The 12,463-nt window shown below is 38.0% G+C and overlaps 1 protein-coding gene across 2 annotated transcripts in view; it reads left to right on the top strand.

Annotated features, from left to right (window-relative positions):
- Positions 1-12,463, top strand: part of C2CD3 (C2 domain containing 3 centriole elongation regulator) — a 128,428-nt gene that overhangs the window by 13,956 nt on the left and 102,009 nt on the right. For both annotated transcript variants that reach the window (XM_030836095.2, XM_030836098.2), the window contains exons 6-7: positions 8,234-8,366; positions 8,807-8,935. In XM_030836095.2, the coding sequence (XP_030691955.1) occupies positions 8,234-8,366; positions 8,807-8,935 (262 nt within the window). The remainder of the gene's footprint in view (positions 1-8,233; positions 8,367-8,806; positions 8,936-12,463) is intronic.

Genomic DNA, 12,463 nt, shown 5'->3' with positions numbered 1-12,463 from the left:
TTCTCTAGTCGTGGTGAGCAGGGACTGCTCTTCATTGTGGTGCGCAGTCTTCTCATTGCAGTGGCTTCTCTTGTTGCGGAGCGCGGGCTCTAGGCGCATGGGCTTCAGTAGTTGTAGATGGCATGCTCTAGAGTGCAGGCTCAGTAGTTGTGGTGCACAGGTTTAGTTGCTCCGCGGCATGTGGGAACTTCCCGGACCAGGAGTCAAACCCGTGTCCCCTGCATTGGCAGGCAGATTCTTAACCACTGCACCACCAGAGAAGTCCCTATATTAATTTTAGACTTTAATGCAACCCTAGGCTACATTAACAAGAAAGAAAATTGCCTGACTATACTCAGCACTTGTCATTCTCACACCTGGAGTATTTTGTGTAGACCTGGGCAGCAGACTTTGATAAAATATTTGTTTACTCATTAAGCAGTTATTTATTCAGCACTTACTAAATGTCTGGCAGTCTTCGAGGTGTTAAGAATATAGCAATTTAAATTTATTTTTTAAAAAGGCACAAAATCCTCCCCTACGGATCTTATATTCTAGTAGGAATACCAATGATAAATTAGATAAATAAGTAAGTATGTAGTGTTAGATAGTGATAATGGCAATGGGAAAAAAATGAAGCAAGGAAGAAGAGAGGATAGAATGCTGTTTTATGTATGTTGGCAAAGGAAGGCTTCTTTCTTTTTTAATTTTTTTTATTTTTATAAGTTTTTTTATTTTTTTGCTTTTGACTTAGAGTTCTTTTTTTTTAAAATCTTTATTGGAGTATAATTGCTTTACAATTGTGTGTTAGTTTCTGCTTTATAACAAAGTGAATCAGTTATACATATACATATGTCCCCATATCTCTTTCCTCTTGCGTCTCCCTCCCTCCCACCCTCCCTATCCCACCCCTCTAGGTGGTCACAAAGCACCAAGCTGATCTCCCTGTGCTATGCGGCTGCTTCCCACTAGCTATCTATTTTACATTTGGTAGTGTATATATGTCCATGCCACTCTCTCACTTTGTGCCAGCTTACCCTTCCCCCTCCCCGTGTCCTCAAGTCCATTATCTAGTAGGTCTGTGTCTTTATTCCCGTCTTGCCCCTAGGTTCTTCATGACCTTTTTTTTTCTTAGATTCCATATATATGTGTTAGCATATAGTATTTGTTTTTCTCTTTCTGACTTACTTCACTCTGTATGACAGACTCTATGTCCATCCACCTCACTACAAGTAACTCAATTTTGTTTCTTTTTATGGCTGAGTAATATTCCATTGTGTATATGTGCCACATCTTCTTTATCCATTCATCTGTCAATGGACACTAGGTTGCTTCCATGTCCTGGCTATTGTAAATAGAGCTACAGTGAACATTGTGGTACATGACTCTTTTTGAATTATGGTTTTCTCAGGGTATATGCCCAGTAGTGGGACTGCTGGGTCGTATGGTAGTTCTATTATTAGTTTTTTAAGGAACCTCCATACTGTTCTCCATAGTGGCTGTATCAATTTACATTCCTACCAACAGTGCAAGAGTGTTCCCTTTTCTCCACACCCTCTCCAGCATTTATTGTTTGTAGATTTTTTTGATGATGGCCATTCTGACCGGTATGAGATGATATCTCATTGTAGTTTTGATTTGCATTTCTCTAATGATTAATGATGTTGAGCATGCTTTCATGTGTTTGTTGGCAATCTGTATATCTTCTTCGGAGAAATGTCTGTTTAGGTCTTCTGCCCATTTCTGGATTGGGTTGTTTGTTTTTTTGATACTAAACTGCATGAGCTGCTTGTAAATTTTGGAGATTAATTCTTTGTCAATTTCTTCATTTGCAAATATTTTCTCCCATTCTGAGGGTAGTCTTTTCATCTTGTTTATTATTTCCTTTGCTGTGCAAAAGCTTTGACGTTTCATTAGGTCCCATTTGTTTATTTTTGTTTTTATTTCCATTTCTCTAGGAGGTGGGTCAAAAAGGATCTTGCTGTGATTTATGTCAAAGAGTGTTCTGCCTATGTTTTTCTCTATGAGTTTTATAGTGTCTGGCCTTACATTTAGGTCTTTAATCCATTTTGAGTTTATTTTTCTGTATGGTGTTAGGGAGTGTTCTAATTTCATTCTTTTACATGTAGCTGTCCAGTTTTCCCAGCACCACTTATTGAAGAGGCAGTCTTTTCTCCACTGTATAGTCTTGCCTCCTTTATCAAAGATAAGGTGACCATATGTGCATGGGTTTATCTCTGGGCTTTCTGTCCTGTTCCATTGATCTATTTTTTTGTGTGTGTCAGTACCATACTGTCTTGATGACTGTAGCTTTGTGGTATAGTCTGAAGTCAGGGAGCCTGATTCCTCCAGCTCCGTTTTTCTTTCTCAAGATTGCTTTGGCTATTTGGGGTCTTTTGTGTTTCCATACAAATTGTGAAATTTTTTGTTCTAGTTCTGTGAAAAATGCCAGTGGTAGTTTGATAGGGATTGCATTGAATCTGTAGATTGCTTTTGGAAATATAGTCATTTTCACAATGTTGATTCTTCCAATCCAAGAACATGGTATATCTCTCCATCTATTTGTGTCATCTTTAATCTCTTTCATCAGTGTCTTATAATTTTCTGCATACAGGCCTTTTGTCTCCTCAGGTAGGTTTATTCCTAGATATTTTATTCTTTTTGTTGCAATGGTAAATGGGAGTTTTTAATTTTTTTAACTTTTTTTTTTGTTGTTGTTCTTGCTGCATTGGGTGTTCGTTGCTGTGTGTCGGCTTTCTCCAGTTGTGGCGAGCGGGGGACTACTCTTCGTTGCGGTGCGTGGGCTTCTCATTGCATTGGCTTCTGTTGTTTCAGAGCACAGCCTCTAGGTGCACAGGCTTCAGTAGTTGTGGCACATGGGCTCCGTAGTTGTGCCTCACGGGATCTAGAGCACAGGCTCAGTAGTTGCAGCACACGGGCTTAGTTGCCCCGCGGTATATGGGATCTTCCCAGACCAGGGCTCAATCCTGTGTCCCCTGCATTGGCAGGCAGATTCTTAACCACTGTGTCACCAGGGAAGTTCCAAAGGAAGTCTTCTTTAAGAAGTTAATATTAAAGATCTATAGAAGATGAGTTCCTTCTAAGGAGAGTACCTAGACTGGGGAAGGGACCACCAAGAGATATTTAGCCTCAAGAAAACAGCTACCATTTACTTACCATTCATTATGTGCTACCTACTATGCCAAGTGTCTTATACACAAAAACCAAGTGAGGTTGGGATTGTTATCCCCATTTTAAAATGAAGACACAGGCTCACAGTTAGGGAGCTTCTGCCCTATCAAACGGGACAGCTGTTTCTCAGCTCCAGTTCATCATTATCTTAAACTGTACAGCAAAGTCCTTTGCTTCATCCTACTGTAGGTTCCTTGTTTACCTAGGCCTGCTTTTTTTAAAAATCGAGACTATGCTGGCCAACTGTTCAAGCCAAATAAAATATGCCAGGTGCAACCCATGGGCTGCCAATGTGCAAATTTCTTCCATAAGATGTACTAGGATCTTTGGGTTTAAAGATAAAACAAGACAGATTGTGACTCAGTCTGGGTTAATAGTTCTTCCTTGCAAAAGTGGGAAGGGATAGCTTCAAGAGATAGTGAATTCTGTATCACTGGGAATCGTCAAGTATGGGCTGGATAACCTTGTCATGGGACTCCTACAGATGGGATTAAATCATCAAGTAGACAGATGTGATCTTTAAAGATCCCTTCCAACCACAAGACCGTGGAGCACTAAGATTAAGTGGGTCATTTTAGTAAGTAGGTCTAAAGCTAGTCATGGAGGTTTATAACAAATACATAAACGTAATTATCTTCCTGGTCTTTATTATACTGACATCATACCAGTAAGGGGGGGGGACAGAGCTGAATTAGTCATCGAGCTAGAATTTATGAAACACTACACATCCTGCTTATAAGAGTTGGCGGTTTTCTTGTTTTTTGTTTTTAACTTTTTATTTTATATTGGAACATAGCCAATTAACAATGTTGTGATAGTTTCGGGTGCACAGCAAAGGAACTCAGCCATACGTATACATGTATCCATTCTCCCCCAAACTCCCCTCCCATCCAGGCTGCCACATAACATTGAGCAGAGTTCCCTGTGCTATACAGTAGGTCCTTGTTAGTTACCCATTTTAAATATAGCAGTGTGTACATTTCAATCCCAAACTCCCTAACTCTCCCTTCTCCCTATCCTTCCCCCACTGATAACCATAAGTTTGTTAAGAGTTGGGGTTTAGAATAGATAACAAGGAGTAGGAACAAAAACCAAAAGCTGTGTACCTCCCTGTTTAGCAGGGGCTGTGCCCATGGCATGTAGGAAATAAACAAGGGAAACATTTGTCATGAACTCAGCTAAGTGCCCTTCCCTTGTGTTAAAAAATAATTATTGAGTTGAGGTGCAGGAAGATGCCATGACAGCTCTTTTAGTGTGGAACCAGCTTCCTCTTAAGAAGGGGAGTTAAGGTGGTATTGTTGCCATGACTTAGACTTTAGAGAAACTATTCTAAGAATGTCTGTTTCAAGGAAGAAACCACTTGGAGGCCAATGAATAGACCACCCTTGCTCAGATTTGTCCTACTTGTTGTCTGCAATGTTTATTTCTTTTTAAAAACCTGCTATTGTAAAGTATCTTAAGTACCTATTCCTATTCAAATGTTAATGACTAATTAAGTCACTCTTAAAATATTGCTATTCCCAGGGAAATTTTATTTAGCAGGGATGAAAACTTTAAGCTCAGTTCAATTCAGCAGATATCTTTTGAGTGCCTATTTTGTGTCAACCATTGTTTTGAGTATTGGGGTTACAGTGATAAATAAGATAGTCCCTGACTTAATGAATGCATTGTAGTAAAGGAAACAGACTCTAAAGCAGATACAGTACAATTTTGTATGATATATGCAACAGTGGAAGTATTTATTGAAACATTAATCAAATTCCTGATATATACTAGGTACCGAGCATACAAAGACCAACAAAAGCCAATCTCTCGTCTCAAAGTTGTTTGGGCGAGATAGACAATTTTAATACTGCATGGTAATTCTTTGATGGAATCAGATACGCAGAACTTTGAGAGCACAAAGGAAGTATTGTGTTTAAGGAATTAAATATAGTTGTGTGTGGTTAGATTATAAAGTACCAAGTACCAAATATCTCTAGGGACATTTTGGGTATCAGTAGAAAAACTGTTTTTCTACATGGCCCTGAAATCAAATGAAATTTATTATTGACACTGCTTGTCATTAACTACTTTATTCATAAAGCATTTATTGAGTGTGCCCACCTCATTAAAGAACTTTAAACCATATCAAATTAAGCCAAGTATTAACTAGAAACTAAAAGGAGGAGGGCTTCCTGTCACATAGCAAGCTTCCTTAACCAAATTTTCAATGCTAGCAGACCATGTTTTCCTCACCCTTTCTCACTGAATAAACAAGACAGCCATTTTCTGACTGAATCCCAAAGAGATTTTTTTTAAATAAGTAAAAACAAAAATACATACTTATATAGCCATTATTTACATAGAAAAAGTTAATTCATATTATTAAGTGAAAAAGCAGTTATAAAACAGTATACATAATTGGGTCATTTGTAGAGATGTGGAGGGACCTAGAGACTGTCATACAGAGTGAGGTAAGTCAGAAAGAGAAAAACAAATATCATATATTAATGCATATACGTGGAATCTAGAAAAATGGTACAGATGAACTGGTTTGCAAGGCAGAAGTAGAGACACAGATGTAGAGAACAAACGTATGGACACGAAGGGGGGAAAGTGGGGGTGGTGGTGTGATGAATTGGGCGATTGGAATTGACATGTATACACTAATATGTATAAAATAGATAACTAATAAAGAACCTGCTGTATAAAAAAATAAAAATTCAAAAAAACTGTATACATAATATACCATTTTTGCAAAAGAAAAAATTTATATATATACACACACACATACATATATAGATGTATGTATGCATAGATTAAAAACTATCCGGGGGACTTCCCTGGTGGTGCAGTGGTTAAGAATCTGCCTGCCAATGCAGGGGACACAGGTCCAAGCCCTGGTCCGGGAAGATCCCACATGCCGCGGAGCAGTTAAGCCTGTTCGCCACAACCACTGAGCCTGCGCTCTAGAGCCTGCGAGCCACAGCTACTGAAGCCCGCACACCTAGAGCCTGTGTTCCACACAGAGAAGCCACCACAATTAGAAGCCCGTGCACCACAACGAAGAGTAGCCCCCGCTCGCTGCAACTAGAGAAAGCCCGTGCACAGCAACGAAGACCCAGCGTAGCCACACACACACAAAAAAAACCTATCCAGAATATATCAAAATGTTAATCAGTATTTGTGGGTAGTGGCATTAATGGGAATATTAGTTTTCTATTGCTGCATAACAAGTAACCACAAACTTAATGGCTTAAAAGAATACCCAGTTATTAGTCACAGTTCTGTGGATCTGAAGTCCAGCAAGTTATGGTTGGGTTTTCTGCTTAGGGTATCATAGGCTACAATCAAGGTGTCAGCCAAGCTAAATTCTCATCTGGAAGCTCTGAGGGAAAATTCACTTCCAAGTTCATTCTTATTGACAGAATCCAGTTCCTTGCAGTAGTAGGACTGCGGTCCCATTTCCTTGCTGGCGGTCAGCCAGTGTCCACTCTCAGCTCCTAAAGGCCGTAAGGCCACATGCATTTCTTGCCACCTGGTCCTCTCCATCTTCAAGACAGCAATGAAACATTACATCCTTCTCATGCTTTAAATCTCTTGAGTTCATATCCTGCAAACAGCCAGAAAAAACTCTGCTTTATAAAGGTTTGGGACCACCAAGGTAATCTCCCAGTCTTGAGGTAGACTGATTTGGAACCATAATTACATCTGTAAAATCCCTTTATGGCAATACCTAGATGACTGAATCACTGGGAGAAGGTATTTGTATACCAGTGGCTGGAAATTTGGGGGGAGCTATCTTAGAATTCTGCCTACATCACTTTTTGGCCTTTTGGCTAAGATCAAGTGTAGAATTCTGCCTACCACAGATGGTGATCTTTATTTTTCTTTTACTTATACTTTCACATAACACATTGAACATACAATATTTCAGTGTTTTTCGGATTTGGGGTTTTGAGTTTTTAAGCTATATTTTGAACTCTTTATGCTAACAAATGTTGAATGTTTATGGATCTGTTTGGCTTATTATTTTCTTGGCCTGACTGCCATGTCTTCTTTATTTTTAGAAGCTATAAAACTCTAGACCAAGATGGACAGGCATTTGGTATCTAGTCTTACCTACATCCTAAGCAACTGTGGAACCTCAAGAAAATAATAATTCTTCCCAGTGTTCCTTGAAATAATACCACTAGTCCTAAGCTTTTAAAAAGAAGTCTAAGAAAAAGTGGGGTCATATATGTATAGTGGTTAAATCATAGGATGTAGAGTCATCCTGGTTATACCGCATGCATAACTTGGGCAAGTTACATATCCTCTGTGCCTCAGCTTTGTCATCTGGAAAATGAAGGAAATGATAGTACCTATTTCAGAGGATTGTTGGGAGGATTAAATGAGTTCCTATACATAACATACTTAGAGTAGTGCCCCGGAAGTGGTAAGGGTTCAATAAATGTTATCCTCTGTAATTGTTGTTGCTTAGGGATGAGAGAAATTTTACCTATCAGAAAGTTTAAAGACTTTATCCTGACTTTTCTGTTAACCTGATGTATGATCTTAGACAAGTCATAGAAATGTTTTGGTATTCTTTTCTTCATCCATAAAAGTATACATTTGGACTAGATTATCACTATGACTCCTAACAGTTTAGCTGATATAGTTGTTAGTGTTCCTTAAATAATAATGACATTAAAACTGTTACAAATAAGAGAATTCAGTAAGATAGCTAGATACAAAAATAATATATTATGTAGCTATTACTAAATTTATTATGTGCAAACACCAGTTGGAAGAGTCAATGCATGTATATAATGACTCCAGTAAAGGCGGTCAGTCTCTACATAATGGAGACTTCATTCACTGCTGTAATGCCAACATCTAAAACGGTCCACGTGATAGAAGCTCAGTAAACATTTGTAAGGTGAATTTCCTCAAGGGATTCTCAAGCTAGTGGGGAAGGCAGACAAGTAAGCATTTATAGTACACTATGGTAAGTCCTGTGAGAGAAGGAAAGGTGCTAAATGTTTCAAGTATTTCTGTTGGATTTTAGATTTTCTGTGTTTTGTTTTGCCCTCTTCAGCTCTGTTAGAACAAGGCAATAAACTGCGTAATGCCATGGTGATTTCTGCAATGAAATCAAGCCCAGATACTAGCATGTTGTTGGAAGAAGTTCATCCTTCTATGAATGAAGATTTTCTTAGAGCATCTACACAGTAAGTTACTGGATAAACGTGAACCCCAATAGTTAATTTCTTGGTAGTTGTTAGCATATGTTTTTTGTCAAGATATGGACTTAATAATCTTGGAAATGTTGAACAAGTAATTCTTAATGTGGTAGAAAAGAAGCCTAAACTAGGAGCTAAGATACCCAAAATCTAGACCTAGCACTGACACTTGCTAAATATGTAAATGGCTAAATTCTTAACTCTTTCTGAACCAGCATGCTTATATAAAAAATGGGTATATTCTCTCCTCCCTCTCTTACATAAATGAAATGAGATTCTAATATAGGAAAGGGCTTTGTAAATTGTGAAGTTTTATGTATATTTAAGGTGAAGGCTGAAGTATGTTAATATTCCATGTTCAATTAATTCTGATTTAGATTTTTCCCATATGTTAGCCACTGAAAAAGTATTTTTTTTTCATTCCTTAGAATCAAAGCCTTGTCTAGGAATCAATTTAAAGACCACATTGAAGATCACCTCCTCCCTCCAACTGAGAATACATTTTGGAAACATGACACAAAAGCTGATACCAGAGCCATACAGCTGCTATTGGGCAGGTAAGAGCTCTTAACTAGCTTTCTTTCCTTTTAAATTATTCCTCCAATTCATTGGGTACATTGTTAACAGATTTCTCTTCTTAAAGCAACACTTCCTTAGAATAACCAAGTCATCCCTTTGGTTATTCACTACCTACTAAATAAAAATCCAATCTTTAGCTTTTTATTCTTAGCTTCACTTACAGAATGGTCTCCAATCTACCTTTCCATTCTTATTTTTCATCTCTCTCCCCAACACCAAGGTTAGCTAGCAGGTTATAATGAAAAGAACATGGATTTTAAACAGACACAAGTTGAAATTTGAGGTCTGTCTCTTACTACCTATGTGGCCTGAACAATTAGGCAGGAAAAAAATATATAAGGGTTCCAAATTGGAAAGGAAGAAGTAAAACTATCTTTATTCACAGATGACATGATCTAGTATGTAAAAAAATCCTAGGGCTTCCCTGGTGGCGCAGTGGTTGAGGGTCCGCCTGCCAATGCAGGGGACGTGGGTTTGTGCCCCGGTCTGGGAGGATCCCACATGCTGCGGAGCGGCTAGGCCCGTGAGCCATGGCCGCTGGGCCTGTGCATCCGGAGCCTGTGCTCCACGACGGGAGGGGCCACGACAGTGAGAGGCCTGTGTACTGCAAAAAAAAAAATCCTAAAGAATCCTCTAAGAAACTATTAGAAATAATAAATAAATTCAGACAGATTGCAGGATACACGATCATTATATAAAAGTCAATTGTACTTTTATATACTTGCAATGAACAATCGAAAAGTAAAATTAAGGGAATTCCCTGGTGGTCCAGTGGTTAGGACTCTGTGCTTTCACTGCTGGGGCCTGGGTTCGATCCCTGGTCAAGGAACTAAGATCCTGCAAGCCACACAGCATGGCCAGAAGACCAATAATAAATAAATAAAATTAAGAAAAAATTCCATTTATAATAGCGTTGATAAGAATAAAATACTTAGGGATAAATTTAACTAAAGGAGTGTAAAACAACTCTGGAAACTACAAAACATTGTTGGAAGAAACTAAAGAAGATCTAAATAAATGGAAAAAACCCCATGTTCTTGATTCAATGCAATCCCTGTCAGAATCATGGCTGGCTTCTTTGTAGAAATTGAAAAGCTGATTATAAAATTACTGTGAAATTACAAGGGACCCAGAATAACCAAAAGAATCTTGAAAAAGAAAAAAATAGGATTCACACTTTGCTATTTTAAAACTTACTATAAGCCAGAGTAATCAAGTCATTTTAGTACTGGCATAAGGATAGACATATAAATAAATGGAATAGAATTGATAGTCTAGAAATAAACCCATGTGTTTATGGTCAGCTGATTTTCAACAAGAGTGTCAAGACCATTAAATGGGGAAAGAATTGTCTTTTCAACAAATGGTACTGGGACAGCTGGCTAGCCACATGGAAAAAATGAAATTGGACCCTTACCTCAAACCATATAAAAAAAATTAACTCATTATGGATCAGATAGCTAAATGGAAGAACGAAAACTATAAAATTCTTAGAAAACACAGAGGTAAATCTTTGTAACCTTGGATTTGGGAAAGTATTCTTAGATATGCATCAAAAACACAACCAACAACAATAAAAAATAGATAAGTAGATAAATTAGATTCAGTCAAAATTTAAAATGTGCTTCAAAGGATACTATTAAGAAAGTGAAAAGATCACAGAATGGAGGAAAATATTTACAAATTATATATCTGATAAAAGATTTATATCTAGACTATATAAGGAACTCAACAACTTAATAATTACGGCACAAATAGCCCAATTTAAAAGATGGACAAAGTATCTACATAGAGATTTCTCCAAAGAAGATAGTCAAATGGCTAATATGCACATAAAAGATGTCAACACCATTAGTTATCAGGAAAATGCAAATCAAAACTATAAAAAACTTCATACCCACTAGGATGGTTAGAATCAAAAAGTCAGATTAAGTGTTGGTGAGGATGTGGAAAATTTGGAACCCTCATACACTGTTAATAGCAGTGTAAAATGATGCAGCCACTTTGGCAGATAGTCTGTCAGTTCCTAAATTGCTACACATCAAGTTACCATATGACCCAGCAATTCAACTCCCTAAGTATATACCCAAGGAAAATGAACATATAAGTCCACACAAAAACATGTACATGAATTTACATAGTCATAATAGTCAAAAATGTCCATCAGCTGATTAGTGGATTGTTTTAAAGTGGTATATCCACACGGAGTATTATTTGGCCATAAAAAGGAATAAAGTACAGGTAACATGCTGCAGCATGGATGAACCTTGAAAACATCATGCTAAATGAAAGAAGCCAGTCACAAAAGAGTACATATTTTATGATTACATTTATATGAAAAGTACAAAATAGGCAAATCTCTAGAGACAGAAAGATTAGTGGTTCTTTAGGGCTGCGTGTGATGGATGGGGCGTAAGTGATGATAGGTCTTGAATACAGAGTTTCTTTTTGAGGTGACATAAGTGTTCTGAAATTGACTGTGGTGATGATTGTTCATATTTGTAAACATACTAAGAACTATTGAATTGCTCGCCTTAAATGGGTGAATTGTATGTTATGTGAATTATGTCTAAATAAAGCTGTTTAAAAAAAAAATAGGAATCAAGAATCCAGCACAGTGAATGAAAAAAAACTGCACCAAGATATACAATCATGAATTTTCAGAATAGTATAAATAGACAATCTTAAAAATGTCCAAAAAGAAAAAAAAATGCTTATGTATACAATATCAGGAATTGGAAAAACATCACTTATTCCATAGAGTTGACCAAAATGGAGACATAGGAGGCTTCTGAGCTCGCCTCCTCCCACAGATGCCCCAAATGTACAGCTGCACACAGAGCAGTTCCCTCTGAAAGAGATTGAGAAAGTAACTGACCAACTCCTACACATCAGAGGAATGGGAAAATATCATCAAATGAGTAGGAAAGTCTGAGAAACACTCTCACCATAAACCCCACCCCCAACACAGCACCATACAATCAGAAGGGAATCCCCAATTCCTAGCTTCTCCTTGAGGAGCAAAGGACTTGAACCCCACATCTAGCATTCCCAACTTTTAAGATTCTTACCAGAGAGATGAGCCCCCAAAACATAACGGGTGCAGGAGCACCCTCACCCTGACAGCTGTACACCTAGACCCAGCACAGAGGAAGCAGGCAAAAACACCCATCTCCCAGTTTCTCCCTGGAAGGTGCTGCTAGTGAGGGTCCAGCTTCTAATCAGCCTACATCTAGGTGTTGGCTGTGATCCTCCCCTTTGGGACACTAATGGGTCTTAACACACCCTCCACTACTGGGAGCCACTAAGAACAAAGAAGAAGGCTTAGAAAGTCACAAAAGCTTATGAGGCAACTAAGATCTTGGGCTGGACTGATCAATAAGGTTCATCCCTTACACAAGACCATTCTATCAAGGCTGAGATGGATGACGGTTTTATCTAATAAGCAGAAACCAACACAGAAAGGCAAGGAAAATAAAGAAACAGAGGAATATGTTCCAAAGAAA

This window comes from Globicephala melas, chromosome 8 (assembly GCF_963455315.2).
Source record: "Globicephala melas chromosome 8, mGloMel1.2, whole genome shotgun sequence".
NCBI classification, from domain to species: domain Eukaryota; kingdom Metazoa; phylum Chordata; class Mammalia; order Artiodactyla; family Delphinidae; genus Globicephala; species Globicephala melas.
The sequence above is the reverse complement of the archived record's forward strand: the minus strand, read 5'-3'. Positions and strand labels throughout refer to the sequence as shown.